The sequence below is a fragment of the Centruroides vittatus genome, unplaced genomic scaffold (assembly GCF_030686945.1).
Source record: "Centruroides vittatus isolate TY-2023 unplaced genomic scaffold, ASM3068694v2 contig_817, whole genome shotgun sequence".
In the NCBI taxonomy this organism is placed as follows: domain Eukaryota; kingdom Metazoa; phylum Arthropoda; class Arachnida; order Scorpiones; family Buthidae; genus Centruroides; species Centruroides vittatus.
In genome coordinates, this window is record NW_027122532.1 from 2167110 (window position 1) to 2189117 (window position 22008).

General features: G+C 31.1%; 1 protein-coding gene across 1 annotated transcript in view; it reads left to right on the plus strand.

Annotated features, from left to right (window-relative positions):
• LOC136982262 (tyrosine-protein kinase Src42A-like) overlaps positions 1-21031 on the plus strand; it is a 63595-nt gene extending 42564 nt beyond the window's left edge. Inside the window, exons 3-8 of the mRNA XM_067278734.1 lie at positions 4676-4839; positions 8296-8464; positions 8546-8704; positions 18624-18802; positions 18867-19023; positions 19278-21031. Of these exons, the coding sequence (XP_067134835.1) occupies positions 4676-4839; positions 8296-8464; positions 8546-8704; positions 18624-18802; positions 18867-19023; positions 19278-19489 (1040 nt within the window). The 3' untranslated portion in view covers positions 19490-21031. The remainder of the gene's footprint in view (positions 1-4675; positions 4840-8295; positions 8465-8545; positions 8705-18623; positions 18803-18866; positions 19024-19277) is intronic.
• The last annotated feature ends 977 nt before the right edge of the window (positions 21032-22008 follow it).

The following is a 22008-nucleotide window of genomic DNA, read 5'->3' on the forward strand; positions in this document are numbered from 1 at the left end:
GCATATTTATTTTAAAAAATGTTAATGCATAACAAAGGAATAACAATAACACTCTAACAGTGAAACCATGTTACTATCAATATTAATGAGGAATGTGATATATATAGATGGAAAATGATTAAAAATTGTCTGAATGCCAGAGACTGTAATTCCTTTATCTTGGAGATTTGCCTCGAGGGAGACACTATAAGACTTCTGGTGTGTTATTTGTTTATTTTAATGAAATTTGTAACTTACAGTAATTTTGTTTGTGTTTACATAAGCAAATATGAAAGATATATACTTTAAATTCTTATCGGTCATAATCATCTTTCCAACATTGTATTGAAATGTTTGTAACACGTTCGATCTTTAAATTATTCTTTTACTTTTTAATGCAAACTGAGGATGCAAAGAAGTTTGATTTATTAAATTGAAAATCAAGTTTGAAGTCATGAGTCAGATTTGTTCAATATCAGTTTATTAGTTTAAGACATTGAGCATTTTTATAATAATTTACAGATATAAAAAAAAAAGTCATTTAAATGGCATTGTTTCTGATAGGTATATTATTTTGATGTTACAAAATTCTGAAAAGCAGCCTATATAAGTAATTATATATTATTAGCTGTATTTATATAATGATATTTTTGTTCATTAGAGTCAGGATTTATAGAATTTAAACCTCGTGTTATTGATTTTTAAAAATTCGGTAACATTCGTTACATTTTTGATTAGAAATTAAATTTTAATAATGTGTCTATTAACTTTGTTTTACTTTTATAGTGCAGATGTATACTTTTCATTACTTCACTTGTTTGTATTTTTGTGTGTGTATATATCAAGTTTAAGATAAAAATTTCATTCAGTTTTCCTTGCATTATTAACTTCCAAAAATATATGTCAATTTTAGTCTAGACGACCGGTTCTTGTATTTTGAAGGAAACGAGAGGTCATTAGAGGGAGGAATTTGCTTTCTGAATGTTAAATTTAGCCAAAATATTTAAATTTTATTACTGCAATTAATTGTTTCCTTTGCCCAGCTCTTATAATTTTTTTATAAATATTATCAAAATAATTTTACACAATTTATATTGAGATTTTAATTTTTTGTATGATCAGAAATATGAATTAAATTAATCTAATCTTAGACTGTAATATATATAATTACCAAATTAACTTAATTCTTGATTAGAAATACCAGACAAGTTACATTAAAAATTCAGAAATGATTAATGTAGACTACTTGCTGTTATTTTATAGAAATTTATTTAGTTATTCCTGGTGTAAGGATCCCAATAAATTATGGTAATATCTGGATCTTTGACGTCATACAAATTTATACGTTAATTGTATGAAATCATATTTCTGAGGCAAGATATACTAAGAAAATTAAGAGAAAAATAATTTGAATTATTTAAACATCATATAATTATAACTTCGGAAAAACTTAATTGATTGCATAATGAAATAGTAAGTAATTCATTTTAATTCATTTCTTTTATATTTATAAAAAAAAATTGTTTTGATTAAAAAGTAAATTTTTCACTTCAAACAATTTTTAATTTAATTTTTTTTAAACGGGAACATTAAAAGCTTAAATACGAAATAAAGCAAAAGATGATCAAATTTAATTTATGTTGCAAATTACAAATATAAAAAGAAACAAGTTTTTCTTGGTTAATAAATCATAAATTTAAGCATACTCAATTTAGAGAGACACATGAAGAGTCTGACTGAAACAATGCACTTATTAATGTTTATTTTTGTCTATATAAATTCCCTGGGGAAAGAGGAAAGTCATTGACCTTGAGATATGCTAGACTGCTTATTAAGTTGTAGTCCGATGGCAATAGATATTTCCCGATAAATGAAGATTCTTTTTCGTAGTTAAAGTAACCTACATTTTACTTTTTATTTTATTTTTTAAAAAATTGGTCAAAACATATTTCTGATGATGTGATTTTCCTCTAATGCTTCATATATTTAATTGGTAAGTGATTTTAATAAGTTTTCTCTTGTGGAAAGATTTAATGTGTGTCAATAGATATTTAATGGGAAAAGATAAAAAGTAGTGTGCAGATAAATGGGGAAATTTATAAAATATGCAATACTTGAGAATTTTCCTAGATGTTACATTTGATAAAGAACAAAACAAAAAATACTGTAGGTTTAGTTAGATACATCCATTAATGTTTAATGAAATTACTGCATTTCAAGTTACTTAGCTAAAAATATTACTTAAGATTAGAATTAATATCTATAATAATTCAAAATTTGAATTTCTTGAATATTTTAATGCAGATTCTAAACATTAATCTAAGACAGATTATATCAAATCTGTTATATCTTAGATCGTAATAATTGATCTTAGAAAATTGACAACTATTTTTATAAATATTTGTTTACTTTCTCATTGTGTATTACTTTTAAATCGTCTTTAATAATTTTTAAAAATTTTTATGAGTTGTACTTTCCAGTGTTTGGACATTAAATATGAGGTTTGAAAAAATATGTCATCAACTCCAAACTATCTGTTTGTCTGTTATAAAGTTAAAATAATGTAAAAGGTTAGTTTCAAATTGCTTCTGGCATTCAAATATATTAAAGAAAAGATTTTACCATATTAATTTATATTGTATGTGAAACTGTTATTAAAATTTAAGCAAACGAGCACAAGCAGCAAAATAAAGTCAACAATTAGCATTGAGAACTGGTTCCACCAATAGTCTTTCTCTCAGTTGTCGAGAAAGAGAGAGACAGTTGGCAGAACTGATCGTTGGTGCCAATTGTAATCTTAATTTTTGTCATCCATAGCATCGACAACGATCCGTGTCATAAAAGAATAATTAAAAATGAATTTTGTTTATATAAGAAAAAATATACCCAAGAAAACTGTAGAGCAAAAGAATGATGTTTGGAAATAGCTTCTTTTCAAGATTCCAGTAACTGTGTTAATGTTGTTTGAACAGAGAACATGTTAAACTGGATTAAATATATTGATTAAAAATTGGTATCTAACATTTTGCTACATCTAGAAGAATTTTTCTAGTCTTTCTTTGTATTCTATAATTCACTTTCCCACAACTGGAGTGCAATTTGGCCCATTGATCTAAAATATGGAAGTTCTTTGGCTTCTTTTTTAAGAATGAATTGATTTATTTATCAAATCTGATAAATAAAGATCAATTATTTTGTGACATAGTCACAGTGCCAGGCTGCAATTTTAATTGTATTTAAAATTTAAAATTTAATTGTAATTTAAAATGTATGTTCTCCGTCTCAAATTTGTAGTGTCTTGCCCTTGTACATTATACTTTTCCTGATAAGAACAGAGTCAATTTGGTCATCTATGTAATTCCATTCAGGGAAAAATTTTTGAATTGACTTCCGATCTAGACCAGAAGTTCGTATATAGTTAATCGGGGCCTCCTGCTTCTAAGTTTTCCATATCAGATCTCGATTTGCATGTATCTAATACTGTTCTCAAGATTAAGGAAGGACAGACAGGCGGATGACAGTGTGAATTTATAGGTCTACAATTTTTTCAAATTGCAGCCCAATTCCACTTGAATTACAAAAGTCTTTGTTACAAATGAAGTATTTCTAAGAAAGAATTAAATAAACTATTAATATCAATGGTCATTAATTTATTATATAGAAATTTGTATAAGTGTTTTAAGTATTTAGCTTTTTAAATGGCAAATAATTAATAGATATTTTTTATATATATATTTATACCTCAAACTTTTTTTTTGTTATTTTGATTTTGCAATTTTTATATTTGTAAATAACAAATTTTTCAGATTTTTTTGGAGTTTTAATTATTATTTTTGTTCAAATTTCCCATATAATTTTGATCTAGAGTTAGGCATGTGCCATCTCTTATCAAATTTAAAATTATTTAGAATTTAAATACCAAAGCTGTCTTGTGTATATAGAATCAGAGCATGTTTTCTGTCATAATCTTACCAAGATAATATAAAAAATGGAAAAAAAAAACAAAATAGTTTGTTCCTAATCAAGAACAGCACGTCCGCTTTAAAAATTATAACATATTCTTGTGAAATTTCTTCAGCGCAATTTTGTAAGCTTTAGAATTATACTTAAAACAATTGAATATATGCAGTGGTTTCGTAATTATATAGCAAAACTCGAGCAAATGTGATCACTAGTGAAGAATATGAATAGGATGAAATAAAATTTGATTTTAGTTTCAAGAAACATACTAGTGACATAAATTGAATACAGTTGAGGACTTTTTGGAAAATAATGGATTGAAAATAATTCTGAATATACCGTAAATAAATTTATTTAATCTAATTATATATTCTAATAAAATGTACAAATACAGACATTTTTACTAATTCCATGTAAATATACATACAATATGTTATGCACTAAAAATATATAATTTTTATATGCCTAAATTATTTTGCCAAGCAAACTGCAAGCTTATTGGTTGGGCTATGATGATGCTAACTTAACAATCAGATTTAACCAAATGGCTTTATATCTATTCATCAAGTTAGCCTTGTTATAGCCCAATTAATAATTGGAAGTTTGGCATTACTGATTGAAGCAAAGTGATGTATTTGTTGTTATGATGTGCTTTTTAAAATAATTTTTATTTAATTATTTTAAATAGATGTAATGAGTTTGAACATAAACTGATGAATAAAAAAATTTTTTTCAGTTCGAGACGGTGATACAGTGAAACACTATCGTATCAGACAGTTGGATGAGGGCGGGTTTTTTATAGCGAGAAGAACCACCTTTCGAACATTGCAAGAGTTAGTTGAACACTACAGTAAAGACGCCGATGGCCTGTGTGTCAATCTGTGCAAATCGTGTATTCAGGTAAACAATTATTTGTTTTTTAGTTGTATTATTTATGATCTTTGTATGGTTGTTTATGATTCAGATAGATGGATAATACAAAATGTTACATGGAACTATCATTTTAAATTCTTTTTAGGAAATCGTCCTTTAGTCAAGTTAGTTATCTTTTTTTTGATAAATATCTGTTTAAATAAAGATTTCATTTGCCATCTTCTCTGTATCACATCTGTTTTGATCTATATATTCTAAAACTGTAGAATTCAAAAAATTTGTGTGCACAAAATATATACTCTTAATTATTTGTAGATGTAGGATTTTTATTTGTTGTTATAATCAGCAAGAATTGTACAAAATTTGATCCAAAATTCTTTTAAAACACATTTATCTTCAGAAATTATTAGTGTAATTCTGTTAAAACAAGTACAATAGAGACAAATGAATAAAAGTCGAAGAACTGTTAGGTATACTAAATACTTAGATTGGATGTCATGCCAACAGTTGTATTAACACAATTAAAAACTTCATGTAAGGAGGCATTAAAGAAATTTAAAAAAATATTTTATTCGTGCAAGCGCTTTTGACGTAATTTATGCACATTGTCCTCAGGCAGTTTGAATAATAAAGAGAATTTGAACAAAATGTTTTAAATTTTAAAAATACTTAAAAGGTTATGTTCCAAAATGGCTAATGTTGTTAAGAACAAGTATAAATTTTAAATTAAATATTTTTTGTAAACACGTAAAACTGACACGCATGCACCTTAACATACATAAAGGTAAAAACCAATTGGAAAAGCACTATAAGTGCATGTTACATTAAAATATAAATATAAAAACATGTAACATAATTTCAAAACACATGTAAAATACATGTAACGTATATTAAGGTACACTTAAAAGATCGGCATTAAATGTACCTCTACATCAGAGGTGCAGGAAATGAAAGTAGAATTATTGTTGATTTTTTAACCGTTTGTATAAATTAGTCCAAACTTTGGGTAATTTGAGGGTAGGGGAGTTGCACGGGGAGAACAGATTAGTGAAGAGGGCCTCCCAAATAAACAGCAAGCTCCCCTCCTCACAACATCTGAGTATTGCCACCTGATCCCAAAGTGCTATGTGGTGATGCTGTACTACCAATTTGGAAAGTTCGGTATCGCAATTACCTAGTGTGACTGAATGTTAGTGTTTAGATATGCAAACGGCCAGCATTCTGGCGATTGCACCTATATAATAGGTGTACAGGTATACCTCGCCTTACGTCAGTAATTGGTTCCAGGAGAGGCAATGTAAGTCAAATTTACTTGTGTAGTTACGACATAAGTCTAAACTACGGTGGAATGAGCACTTAAAGACCGCTAAATAAGATGACAACACAGAAACATAGATGTTTTCATGTTTCGTTCTCTAGGATTTATGATGATTATACTAACATTTACTGTAAATGTACATATTTTAATATGATTTTATGTGCTCTCAACGCTTTTCTAGTGATATTACGACTTCAATGTTTATGGTGGACGGATTTAAAGTCGAATAAACTGACTTAAACTTGATTTTTATTTTTCCATATACTTTTGACAAACGACGTATAATCGAGAACAATGTAACTTCAGGTATACCTGTATAGTCCTGATATTAGGTTTTGCAGGGGAATGGAGTAGACACCAGATTTTTCCAGGGTGGAAAGAGCATCCCTATTAGTCTGAGACACAGGAGTCATCTCAGACTTGGGCATGGGGCTATGGGTAAGCAAAAGCCATTTTGCATAAAAATCCAGCAAATCCTGGCTCTGAGGCAGCCACAGTATGGGTGGGAGGGACAGAGTGTTGTCCAATCCCTTGGTCTGCACAAGGTGGTAGCAGGGAAGAGGGACTGTTTAACACTGTTTTTGACATGGTTGTATTTAGCAGGACCATATCCCGCCACATGCACCGCTGTGCAGATGGTCTCTAGCTCAGTGTTGATAAGATGTTGTGTCGAGGGTAGTAAGAATGCCCGTCTGATTAAGGGAGCTATGACTACGTTAATGTACTGCTATGGCTGGCATTATGGGGGACATTGTCAAATTTGTGGTAGATGGAAAACTCCAAACCCTCCTGGGATTTGGAGTTTTCCGTCGGAGGCGATTTTTCCCCCAACTTCTTTTTCTCAAATGAATTTGGGAAAAAGAATACATCCTCGGGCAGTATTTATTCAAACTGCCTGAGGACGATGTGCGTAAATTACATCGAAAGCGCTTGAACAAATAAAATATTTTTTAAAATTTCTTTAATGTCTCCTTATCTGAAGTTTTTAATTGTGTGAAAACAAAACACTCCACTGTTTAAATAGCAGCTGTGAAATTAGTATACAGGAAAAATAAACTTAAAGCCGTTGTTATTTTAAGTCACTAATTAGACAAAAAATGTTTCGAGTTTACTTGTTCTCCTTATTCGCAATAAGTTTTATTAAAACCTATGTAACAATTTAGATTTTCCAAAAATAAGATATTTAATAATCTTTGAAAGAGTTACTTCTTATGTGTTAAGGTAGAAATCAAATTTAGGATAGTTGAATTTAAATCATCTTCATTAGTTGTTAAATTTCATTGGCTATTATTTAATGAAATAAAGAAATGACATTACAGAATGTTGCAAAAATGTTAAATTATCCTCAATGAATTCTTAACCTTTCAACAGTGGGATAGTCAGGTATGGTGCTACCCCAAAGTTTTGGAGAATAAACGTGGGAAATTTTTAAAGTATTTTTCCATGTGATTTTTTTCTCATAACTGTTTACAAAATCTTTTTCTGAAACGGTAATGTCTAGTAAAGAAAAGTCTTTTTTTATTGTTACATAATTCATTTTTTATGTGAATTTTTTTTTGCGGTAGTTTTTGGTGATACCCCAAAAGAATTTGACAGATATATCCGTCGGTCACTGCAGAGTGGTTAAGAGGCAGCATAAAATTGCAAATGTCAGCAATGCGATTTTAAATATCATTTATGCAGGTCAAAAAATGATCGGTTTTGTTTGATACATTGGAGATCAGATGGTGATTTATTGGTCGATGGTCGACATAACCTTTATCCTATAAAATAAATTGCAATATTAATTTCACATGAGATACTGTTGTGATCCATTTCTAATTTAATCATTTCAAATATTTTTTTGTAACTTTACAAAATAAATTTTTAATATTTGTCAGTAATATAAATGAAGTATACAGAAAATCAAAAAAACTGAATTTTTATTATAGAAACTTTAATATTTTATATTTATTGTCATTCAAATTGTATAGTGTTTCATGTAGAACAATTTTTATGATACCACAAATAAAATATAATGAAATTTAGAATATGTTAAAATGCTAAAAAGATTTATGGATAATTTTATAATTTCATAAACAGAGTTTTGAAGAAAAAATTCTTTGTGAATAAGAATAAATTAAATAAGTGGATATTTTAATTAAAGATGTATTTAATATATTCAGATAGAAAAACCGACCCCGACCGGTTTATCACACAATACCAGGGACCAATGGGAAATCGATCGTAGTTCTTTGAAATTTGTTCGAAAGTTAGGCCAGGGCCAGTTTGGAGAAGTCTGGGAAGGACTGTGGAATAATACAACACCGGTGGCAATAAAAACACTGAAACCAGGTTAGTGGCATAATGTGTTTTTATTTTAGTGGACTGTCAAATAAAATTTTATCATTGACATTTATGACATTTTTTGTTAAGGAACAATGGATCCAAAAGATTTCCTGGCAGAAGCACAAATAATGAAAAAACTTCGTCATCCAAAATTAGTGCAGTTGTATGCAGTCTGCACTTTGGAAGAACCAATCTACATAATTACCGAACTGATGAAACATGGAAGTCTTTTAGAATATCTGCAAGGTAAGAAAGATAGTGACTGGTTATAAATATTTTCTATTTTCAAAATATTGACTTGACTTTTATTAAGATAAGGATGCATAAGCTAAAAAATCTGGGATATGGAAAGAAATTTATTGAAGTTGTGGGATTACAAAGTGAACAATACACTCTAAATAATCAGATTATTTTTGCAAATAAAACTAATTACAAATTTGTGGAAATCCTTGGCTGTAACTTGGTGGAGCTTGTACTGAATTCACTTGCAAAGTTCTGTGGTGGAAATGGTCATACACTTTCTCCTTTAACTGGTCTAGGTTGGGGTACATTAGATGTATTGTTTTCGTGAGGAATATACCATGTCTCAAGCATAGTGGGACGTTGCATTATCATCCGGTGCTTCAAGAATGGGGCTGAGTCTCTTCTTACACACTTGTACTTCAAAAATAATTATTACTATAAAAATATTCAAATTAGTCTATAATCACTTGCACAATACTCTTCTTATTAATTACCAACTTTGGAATAAGCCAAAAATTGCAAGTCATAGTGTCATGTATAGAGGTAAAAGCACCAATAAAAGAATGATCTCTCTGGATTGAACATGCTGTCTGTATGTGTTTTCTATCATCATTTTCCATGTTGCCTGTAAGTTTTATAACAGCTGAACAAATAGCAGCCAAGTAATCAATTTCCCTTGCAGTGTAACCCTCAGCATGCAGGAAATCCATTGGCAAATGTTGGCTGTATGGAGAGGCCTCTGTCCTGTTTGACTGTTAAGCTTTGGTAAAGGAAGGGCAGAAAACAGATAACCTACTTAATGGAGGCTGGCAAAGTGCTGCCAAAGCTTGGCTACAGAAATCTCTGTTGCTCAAGGGGAATCCTTACAGATTAATGGAAGGACAAAAGACAAACAACTAAGCACCTTCCTTACATTGTAGATGGGAATGAATCCTTTAGCCACTGCTTCAGGCAAATCCAGCTTCTGAATTAAATCTAGAAAAACTTTTAGGTGGTCACTGTTCATCTCAAAGTAAGTAGGCCTGCAGTATACTAATGTATATTAAGTTCGTGTCACAAAAAAATTACAGAAAGCCCTTGATGGAAGGCCAGTTTTGGAAATGCTGCACGGCATACTTGTATGGAATTATGTCACTGACTGTTGGGATAAGAATAACAGTTCAATACCAAAATCATGTTCCCCCCTCTGATATATTTAAAATTTCAAGTAACACTTTTATTTTATTCATTAAAACAATTTTGACCATACAAATAATTCTGGGTCAGTTCAAATCCTTTTTAAATATTCAAACTAGAGACAGATGGTTAACAACTTGAATGAAGTCGTCCATCGGTTTTTAAAGTATAAGGCAATGATATCACCATCTGCATGACAAAGTACGTACTGTCATCTTTCTTAAAAAGTCCATTGTTCACTATAATGCGTGGCCATTTAAATCAGATATTACTTCAAATACACCAACTACTGCCGTAAATGATTGGGCTAAATTTTGGATAAGTGATTATAGATTAGAAATAAATTTGGCACTAGAGTTAGGCATTAGGTGCCATCTCGTATTAAAATTAATAATTATAATATTTAATTAATTAATTTAGATTAAACTGGAAGAAAAGAATCGGCCCAAAGCGGGGCTCGAGCCCGCAACTCCCACTTACAGTGCGGACATGTTGCCAGTTACACTACCCGGACCTTTGGTCCGATCTCCTCTTCCAGCATATATAAGGCTAAGATATAACCGTGGATGGTTATACGTCCATTTACAACCCAAAAAGAATATATTGGTTTAGTTAAATTCACATAAAAGTCTTTAATGTAATCAACTTACATATTTCTAAATTGACTAAAATGCAACCTTTAAATATTTTGGGAAAAAAAATGGACTTATATCACTTTCAAAATAAACAGTCCATATGTGAAATGAAGGTGTCATACTGCATCTCTTGTCTATGAGACTCTGCATTATCTGACTATTTTAATGAAAGAGTCCCAATTAGCCAAAACCTATTTAAATAATATCAAGTTACAGTAACTATGAAATTTCCTCATCCACAGCTTTAAATTTATTTGTATCACTAATTTGGTATCAACTTGCTCGTGAATGGCAACTACTAAATTTCCTGAAACATGTTGCTACAATCTTTTGTTTCGGTTTACTTGATAATTTACTTAATAATAACATTTTGCAGATAATAATTTAACTTTTACTTTTATGCTATGTGTTTTTATAATATTACTCTAGCAGAATGTATTTTTATTATTAAAGAAAATCAAGACACCACTATTACTTACATTAGTTATCCCCATCTGGAAGAAATTGAATCAATTCAAAATAAATTAATGTGTTTCAACTTTTTCATGTTTAATATAACAAAATTTAAAATTGTAATTTTATCAAATATTCTTTTGAGAACATCCTGTTCTATAAACAATGAAGTTTTTACTTACAAATATTTTAAATTTTTGCTTGAATTCTATTCCCAACAATATATGGGATGTTTTGTTTTGCATCTGTGTGAATGTTGAAGTGATCTTTTTGGCATTGCACAAGTGTATGTATATGATGCATTAGTTCTGCTGCAGTATGCATATTTTCCAAATGTAAGATCAAGATGAAAATTGTATGCCGCTATGCAATTTGTTGGGATTGGAATTTCAATGTCCCTATTAAAGAGCCAATATTGTGCAGTCCACTAATTGGCAAGCACTGAAGCAGTGCCTTATAATCATAAACACTACTTCAAAATGATTATCCTTTATAGAGAAATGAGAAGAAATGCATGAGAAGCAGAATGTAGATTCTGTGAGCATTTTCTAGTTGCACCGAGCATGCAATACACTGCTTGGTGCAAACTGGTAGAACATTCAGAAGTCTTGGTCTAGGTTACTCTCATCTGCACGACATCAAAGCATTTTGTCACACTGCTTTACTGTGAGACAAAATGCAGTAGTCTAGCATAGCTTTGTGCAAAAAGTCAAAACTAATATTTTTAACATTGTCCTAGTGTTCATTTAAATGATTTAATAACTTTTTAGTTGTGGCATCTATATAAAAATTTGTTTTCTGTTTGTTGTAATGGGGCTATGTAAATAACACACCCACCTTGAGAGAAACTTGTTAGAAAAAGTTTTACACCACTAAGGACCCATACTTCCATTCTTAAGTGATGTTTAGATTGCAAAACCCTGTTTATCTGGCACTCATTACACATTCTTTATTAAAACTTTGAAACTCATCCATATATCAGGATGAGTGGGAAAAACTTAAGTAAATAAAAAAATAAAATCTAGATAAAAATTAAAATACAGTATATATAGCAGACATGGGCAAATGTGGCTCTTTTTGAGTTACATGCAGCTCTTGCTGAAAGTGTTAATTTCTGTTTCTTATTATTATTTTTACAATTTTATTTTTATAATTTTGTGAAAATATGTTTATTAAAAAAATTCAATATTTGTTTTATATAATATTTATATTATGTAATAAAATCGCGCGCCTTACCATACTATCTGCCACAACGGTACAGAACTGCGGTTCCCATGCATTTTGCAAAACCTACATTTTGGCTCCCACTGAACTCTTGCTTGCCCCCCTCTGATATATAGGATTAAGGTTATCTTAGCTATCCATTTTTATATTTTATTTAACCACATTTTATATATCGTGAACACACTATATTTGTTTTAAATCAAAACGTTATCACACATGCTCCAGTTTGCTTGAGGATGACATTTTGAAATGTTTCAACATTCAAAATGTCATCCTCAAGCAAAGAACTGTATTTGCGTGTATTTTATTTGTCAAGTAAATAAATTTAAAACCAAAAGACAGTACATTTTCTTTCTAATACTGTATTTGGCATTGTATGTGAGAATATAAACTTTCACAAATATATCAAATTTTATATTGCCATCATATACCATAATGGCACAGCATGCAGGAGATGATGCTAAATTTACACCAGGTAAAACCATAATTGCTCAAGCACATTTTATGGTGTGTATAGCTGCCATAATGTTCACCACCAAACACAGTATGCATGCGTAATTCACAACACCGATAAGTTGTTCACCCCAGACATTTGGGCTTGTATTTGTTGAGTGCATCCAACCGGCAACCACTATTTTAATACAGTGGAACCTCGGTATACGTCTGCTGTAGAATACATCCAATTCAGAATATATCCTGTTAGGACAAAACAAATTTTACTCGGTATACGATTTTTGTTCGGTATATGACTCAATTCAATTATATGCACCATCTATGAACAAGTAGCACTATCAGTGTACTAGACCAGACTAGACAGTTTGCAGTCCCACAGTTTATAACTTTGTTAAATTTCTTCTGATTTTAATTTGTAAGTAAAATTTTATTGTTTTTATTAATCATGAATTGCAAAAAGGCAAATGAAAAGCAACAGAAAACTAAAAAAATGACTAGAATCACAATGGAACTGAAAAAAGAGATTGTTGAGAAATATGAAGGTGGCATGCGTGTTCGAGATTTAACTGTTGCATACCGTATTCCAGAGAACGACGATATCGACAATCGTGAAAAATAAAGACATTATTAAATCTGCTAACGTTGCGAAAGGGGTTAAATCAATTTCTAAACAGATTATTAGTATTAAGGAGAGTTTGATTTGATTTGATTTTGATTTAATGATTTAAATAATATAATACAATATACTGTAATAACTTTAAAAATTATAATAAAATTTATTTTTTTATTAATGTGCTCAAACAGTGTTTAAATTATTTTACAACCCCATTAATATATCATATCAAGAGGTTTTTTTTACATGAGAACGGATTAATCATTTTTACATTACTTCTTATGGGAAAGGTTGGTTTGGACTAAGTCCAAACATCAGGAACAGATTAAGGTCATATACCAAGGTTCCACTGTACCTTACATAAGACAGTGAATGAATAGCTGAACAATTTGCCATTAGAGCAACTGTGGCACATTTAGTATCAGCATGATAATGTTCTAGCAGCTCCCAGTGTAATTCAAAACTGAGGGATATAAAATGTGGCCTGTCACATTCCCTAGACTTGATCCCAATAGATCTTTTCTTTTGGGATCACATAAAATCATTCATTTTGCAATTTTGTCAACATTGTGTTATGCTCTGCTATATTCCATTTAAAAAAGGACCTGTGAACAATATGGCACAGTTTGTTTTTTGCAGCCTTCTGGCAATTCTTACTTGCACCATTTTCGGTTAAATATCCAGACGTGCAATGCTTGTTTCACACAGTTAAAATAGGTATTTTGTCACCACCATTGATAATGTTAATAAACACTCTAGATTTGAACAAACAATAACCACAACCGATTTTTAATAATTGTAATATTTTCCTTATGGGCCAAATTATTCAGCAGGCCACAAAGGTACCTTATATAAATATATGCTTTGATATATATTTGTTTTTAAATTTTAATAAGCTCAAAATATGAATATATAATTACAAAAAATATCAAAAATCACATTGAATTTTTATTACCTTCCTTTTATGATATTGTCAATATCTGCTTTTATGGTACTAGTCTTAATTCTAAGAATGATAGGTTGAGTGATTCCCATTTAAAAAACTATTTCTTTCAGCAGTTTGATGTTTTTCAAGCATGAAAAGAATTGTTCATAACAGTATGTACTACCCCACATGCGTAACAGTTTTCTAGCACCAGTTACATGATTACGATATGAAAATGTACTGTAACTAAAAAATTTAGGGTGCAGTGGGCCGCAGGTTGGACATCCCTGGATTAGAGTAACTGAAAACAAACTCACAACACCTGCTTACTGTTAAAAAAAAATTGAAATTAATGCCAAAAATACTGTAGGAAGTTCCCTCTCATAATGTTTTGTTGACCAATCTTAGACAATAGGAAATAACAGTTTCTCTTATGTGTTACACAATGTTTTTATATAAATTTAGCTGTAATTTAAGTACAGTGGGTGATCAGTTAAACAGTTCAGGCTGCAAACAAATCAGACAATGAATACTTTCGTAAAAGGTTTTTATGTGCAAATAACGAACGTCTCACAGAGCAAACACGGGAAGCAATGCTGCCTTTAAGATTTGTAAAACTATATTTTAATGGCATATATACATGGTTATGGAATGAGACTTTCACAGTTGTATACATAATCTTTTAAGCACTAGTTAATTTCTGTTCTCTGAATTTTTGTAAGTGCTTTTTTGAACTTTTTTTTAAAATAAAAACTGATATTATTATGGGACCTAAAAAGAGTGGAGTGTCAAGAACTGCATTTACTATAGAAACTAAGCAAGAGATAATAGCAAGGTAGAGAGTGGGCAGAAGATGTCTGATATTGTAGGGCAGATGACTTCAACAGGTCTACAGTAGATACAATTTTAGCTAAGAAAGATATAATCAAAAAGACTAAAATAGGAAAAGGAGTAACGAAAATCGCATCTGAGAAACAAAAATGTGCCATCCATAAAAAAAAAATGGAGAGATTATTTATATGTAATAACAAACTAAAAGCAAACATAAATAAAAATTATATACTTTCTTACTATTTTTTGGGGTCTTCACAATGAATTAATCAAATTTGTTGTGAAATCACAAAAATCTATGGTAAATTAATAATTGGTTAACGAACAATTCGCATAGCGAACAAAGTCTTGGAACAGATTATGTTCATTAACCAATCACCCACTGTATTTATTGACTTTATTTGTTATATTCGATAACCTATAATTTTACAGCAAGTTCTTACATGTAAAGTGATATTTCACAAATATTAAAACCTTATTTCATTTCAGTGTGTTGTAATGGCATATTTATAAAAATACAGTAAATCATCACAAAGTTTCTTTTGGTTCCTCTGTAATTCTGACAAGTTGCTTACTGTAATCTGTCAGAATTACAGAGGAGCCAAAAGAAACTTTGTGATGATTGCTACAAGCAAGATGCTAGATTAATGGATGGGTACAGAGTTTCAAAGTCCATTACAGTCTCTATTTCATCATTCATTAAAGTCTGGTCTTGTAATTCTTTCACTACTTTATTCAAGTTTTTTAACTTTTTTGTCAGTTAATGTGACTATCTTTTCATCCATAATCTCACATTTAGTCTTTCTAATATGCTCCTCAACAGTTTCATTGTAACACTGTCTTTTCATAATTATCATTTGCTTGGTTTTATCTGCCTTCATTAGAACTAACTGATTTTTTTGTCAGCCATTCTTTTGTATACCTTACATTTAACTGCTCATGAAAGTCCCTTTCATTGAATACCATTTTCCATCTAAAATAATCCTTCTCTACATTGTTAAAACCTGCCAGTCCTCTCTCCATTTCAGCCATTGAAGTTTGCCATATGCTTTTGTCATTTGGAAAGTAACTGGGTTCATTTTTTAACACCTAATCTTTCAATACTTCTATCTGGTTCCAAAGAACATATGGTGTTATGTCATTTTTCCTTTTGTTGGGAGCTTGTTTCTTTAAGATTCAATTCATCTTTCTGATATATTTTCTTTTGAGGCTACTTTGTACCTGGTCTGTTAGTTTTACCACATTGCTATTGATTTCTTTTAACCATTCTGGATTTTCTTTGCATATTCTGTCCTCTAATTCAATATACTCCTTTAGGATTCCATATTTCTTGTTTTTTAGAAGCTTAATTGACTTACTTAAACATGTATTTTGGAATCTTCTCTTTAATGCCTTGCACTCTTTTTGGATGCTAATTCTATGTACAGATATTGGAAATTCTATGTACCCTTTTGTCAGCACAATCCTTAAGGAATCCCAGCTTGCAGTTAGCCTTAACAATCTTCAAAACAATTTTTTTTTTGTATAATTTATAGTTTGTTTATTTACCTGGAGGTCATAACTATAAACATTTTTAAGTTATCTTTTCACACAGTCTTAGATTTAAATTGTTGGCATTTCTTACTTTGGTTATACACTAGCTGTTGTCAAAGACAGTACTGCAAACAACAGTAGTTGCAAATTATAATTAATAAATTTTCAAGTTACATACTTTTAGAAATTTTTCTCTAAATGTCTAGAGCTTCAGCATTTTGTAAGGTTGAGAACTTTCTTGGGAACTTTCTTGCATTTTGGAAACCTCCAAAGTAAACCGAATGTTAAATGTAGTGGACATTAATTTTCACACGCAGGCGACTACTTCAAGAAATTACTGAACATCAAAAAGGCATAACTAAAATTTGTTTGTATGATATGTGGCAATGAAAGATTGTATGAAAGGATCTTCTTTTGGAAAAGTAGCTGGATGCATTAGAAAATATATAGTGTCAAAGTAGAAATGACTTGAATACTTTAGGTTCATGGCCACAGTTTTCTATTTCTTGACTTAGTTATAGCAAGATACAATACTCTTTGGAAAACATTCTTCGAGTTCTGTTGGTTTCCAATGGGGAAATGAATGATTGGAAGAGTTTTCTAGTATAAAACCCAGATAACCAGACAAAAAAGCAGTGATCCTTAAATAAGATCTTATCGGTAGATTGTAACAGAGAAAAGCTAAATAATATACAGTAAAACCTGCATAAACGGGAAAATTTTTTTAGGAAAACAACGATTTTCTGTGTTAAAAAAAAACCTGTTCAAAACGGAAACCTGCCAAGTCAGAGAAAATATTCGGTACCGCACGAGTTCGGTTTACACAGGTTTCGCTGTCCATCACATACATATAATTATAGGTGTGTATTTAACATATGCAAAAAGCAATTTCGTCCATAATGAAATGTAAAAGAAAATTGAAACACCATTATATCCTGTATATAGTAACGAAGTCATTCTAATTTGAAAATATATATATTTTTCTCGCCTTATTCTAAAACAAGTTTAGTTTTAGTCGAGAAAAACTGACATTATCCGTATAAAATAAACACACAAAATGATGTATTATTAGTCTCTGTATTTAACAGCATAATGTCATCGTTTCAAAACAATGGATGCAGCTCCTGAACATTTCATTTCTTGTAAATAAATAGGCATACAGCGAAATTGCACATGTTAATTAGCATTTAATTAGATTGATTGTAATCAAAATATTTGCGATTACAATAAGTAAACTCTACTGTATGTTGTTAATGACTCTTCCTAAAAACATCAGTAGAAGAAAATGGAGACGTCTGGCAAAAGGGACAGAAGAGAACCTCCTTACGAAACAAAACTACGAATACTTCCATGACTTGATTAAAAAATATTACATCAGCACTATTCCGTGTCTGAGACATTGAACTTTAGTTATTGGCTACCGGTTCAGCTTACGTGCGTTCTTATTCAATCAGCAATGTGTAGCATCAATGCTTCTGATGCACATTCTGCCTTTAATCGTATATAGAAGTTCCTATTCAGCATTATAACGCTTAATGCATAATGTATATTATAGTATTGTTATTCATTATCATTATAATTTCTATTGTAAATAATAATCATTGTCGCGGCTTGTTATCTTTTCAACCATTTGTAATTTCTCAGCTTTGTAGGATGTTTAATTTACATTAAAGTAACAATGTATTATACTGTATCTTAAGCCCTGCTGTCCTCAGCGGTGCTGGCATTGTACGTACGTACAGTACATTGTATAGACTGAATAAAAGTATTGCATGTTGTTAATGAATAACGAACTTACCCAGGCACAGTCTTTCACTTGCAGTGTTTTCGAATTATTTGCAGTTCCAAATCACTGAAATAACAAATCATCATTAGTATTGATGTACTGTACATAAAAACAATGTCACTCGAATAACATACAGACATACAGCGACAAAGAAATGTTGCTGTTCAGAATATTTTGAAAAAGATTTTTAGATTAGACCGTCAGATTTTTAATGATACATCCTTACATTAATGTATACATTCGACTTTTTTTTTCCGGATTAAAAAGTGCAGCTTTTTGTTTCTATTTATCAGGGAAAGGAAGATCTTTGAAATTACCTCAGCTCATCGACATGGCCGCGCAAATAGCGGCGGGCATGGCCTACTTAGAGTCCCAAAACTACATCCATCGCGACCTGGCGGCCAGAAACATCCTTGTGGGAGAAAACAACATCGTCAAGATCGCCGACTTCGGTCTGGCCCGACTCATTAAAGTAAGACCCGATTTTTTTCCAATTTAAGTGTAGTCCAACGCGTTTAACGAAAACTCTATTGCAGGAGGACGAATACGAAGCAAGAGTGGGTGCCAGATTCCCCATCAAGTGGACCGCCCCCGAAGCTGCCAACTACAGCAAATTTTCTATAAAATCCGACGTTTGGTCGTTTGGCATATTGCTGACCGAACTAGTCACTTACGGAAGAATTCCATATCCGGGTACGAACAATTTACTATTTTCATCCCTTGTCGTACGTTGTATTTGAGGTTCGGCGCTACGTCTGTCCGGTATCCTTTTAAAAATATCAAAAATGTAACCGTGTAGTGCCTTATTACCATCCCGATACCTCTCGATACGTGACATTATATTTATCGAGTGCTTACAAGGACTAACAAAGTCCTTGTAATTGTTTTCGAGTTATAAAATTAGAATTTATACTTATATATTAAAGAATTTAATATATTTTTTAAAGGTATGACAAATGCGGAAGTTCTTCATCAAGTGGAGCACGGCTATCGCATGCCGTGTCCGCCGGGCTGCCCTTCCACACTGTACGAAATCATGTTGGACTGTTGGCACAAAGATCCCATGAAGAGGCCAACATTCGAAACCCTGCAGTGGAAGTTGGAAGACTTCTTCACAATGGAAGGATCCGAATACAAGGAAGCTTCCATCGCTTATTGATTTCGTTCCAAAGTTTAAAAAAAAAAGAAAAAAAATGTAATTTAATACCAAAGTTTCGAACCGGCAGAGAAAGTTGTTTCATATAAGCTATATTGTCTTTTAATTTGCCACTATTGTTTCTCGATAGACGGAAAATTACAGCTCGAGCACACACAATACACACACAGGTAGAACAATACGTTATCGTGGGTTGAAGAACGGCCGATTATCACTGCCTTCTTTAAAACAAACAAATAAAAAAAAGAAAACGTTCTATGACGTAGGTGACTCCGACGATCGAGAACACCACCTCTCAGTATCCTTCGTGTCTTTTTTGTAGGTCGAGAGCCATCACCACGATTTATTCACACGATTTTAGAACGTATTTTTCACATTGTTTCGAGTCATATTATCTGTTACGTCTCAGTGTAGATTTAGTGTTCGAAAATCCTAGAATGTTTTCCAGAAAAACAAAAAAAAAACTTTTTTGACTTAAAGAAAGAAAAACTTTTAAGCATGTTTTAAGATCCGAGAGAGGAATATATTAGGATAAATATTTGGTACTTATTGATAATGTGTGTTGACTCTTTGTAGTAGTTATTACTTATAGACAAAACGACAATAATAAATAAATAATTGCAAATATTTCAAGGGTCCATTTGCCACTCTTATATGCCTTATTATGCACTTCCATGTTAACATAGGTGCCTGAAGGGCTTTTGTTTACCTTTTTCATTATCCTGTATATACGTTTTTATCGTTTAATATCCATCGATAAGAAAGAAAAAAAATTCTCACATTGTCATTTATACAATTGATAATCACATTTGTGCGAGATGTATGATAATTACTTGATTTGTACGATGTTTTGTGTTAAAATACAGTCAAATTCCTCTACACACACATATATATATATATATATTTTTCTGTACAGTTCTGTTTGTAAAATATGTTTTTCCCCCCTCTTTTTTTTACGAGTACAAAATTATTTGTATCAGGGAATATAACCAGAAAACTATTGTGGCATTGCATCATTCACTCATTCGAGAACAATCCAAGAGATCAGAGTTCATTTTATACTTTAAAAAGTTTTTAAAAAAAATAAAAAATAAATAAATAAATACCAAAGCGAGCATCTGGAACTCTCCGACGTTTGTTTAGAAGTATAACGTACTTTAGATGTGTTATTAGTTTTTGCCAAGTCCCACGGTCGTATAAAAAAAAACACACACACACACGAGTTCGCAGCGTGTTAGTAAAACGTAAAAAAGAAAAAACACTGCTAGCTTCTGTATATGGTACTGTAGTGTGCTGTTGTATGTTTATGCATGCCGTCTGTATGTATAATGATTGTCATTCGAATCTCTGCTTGTATACTTTGTACCTTATGTATTATATAAATATATTTGGGAAGGGTTCGCCCCTCAATTTGTAGAACATTTTTAGCACTTTTTTCAGTGCCTCCTTTTATTATACAACTGTGATGACGATTTTGTGAGCTGTTGTAATAATTGCTTTGTAATATTTTGACTGAAAATAAATGGTGGCACATTTTAAATTCCAGATTCGACATCTTTCGATTCATTAAAATTGAAATTTTTACTCTATCTCTTCTCTTTGCTGTTTAAAAAGTGTGGTTTCTTTTCCTCCCCTCCCTGTAACGTTTTCGATATATTATAGAAATAAAAGTGCAACCCAAAAGTCGGTTAACCACTAGAAACAGTTTAGTGCCGAGTGATTTACGTTCGGTGAACAAATTTGTTCGGCGATTGGTGTAGCGGATGTTTAAAAACGTCCAGCAACGAGCTGCGTAACTTTACCAGCTGTTGTGAGATTTTTAAAAAAATACAGGTAACTTATTAATCATAATAGATAAAAAATTAGAGTACCTAGGTACTCTAGATAAAATTGTGTTGTGGCGCCATCTGTTATAAAAATTTTCATAATCTCGTATTATAAAATGGCAAAAAAAATCTCAATTTTAAGGGCCGTGATGAGTTTTATTTTATTTATTATTATTTTAATCGTAAATGCTAATAACGAGTAAAATCTTCGTTAAGTCCGACCCCTCTCTAGGTGATAGGACACGTGATCCCTTCGACTTTTTAACCACTAAAATTTAATAGCATCAATGCCCCTTATACACAAGTTACCGTGTTAAATTTCGTTTCTTAATCTTTACCCCCATCTTGAGACCCCAATATACCCACGTAATTCTTCCCTTTTTACTCTTTTGTGTTAGATAAATGATATTCAAGAGCAGACATGGAAACTTTAGGGTTTCTGACTCGTCCTGATTCGATCCCTGGTCCCCACGGCGGTAGGGTCTGCAATATTACAATAATATATTAGGCTTTATATTATTTTATATATAATAAATTATTGTAAAATAGCAATATAGATAATGATTTCCGTATTTTAAAAACTACAAAGTCGGACATAACGGTCGCAAAATATTGTAACATCGTACATGTATTTGCGATTTAATGAAATTAGTTAATATACATTGTATTGTATTTGTGTATGAAATAGGATCTGCC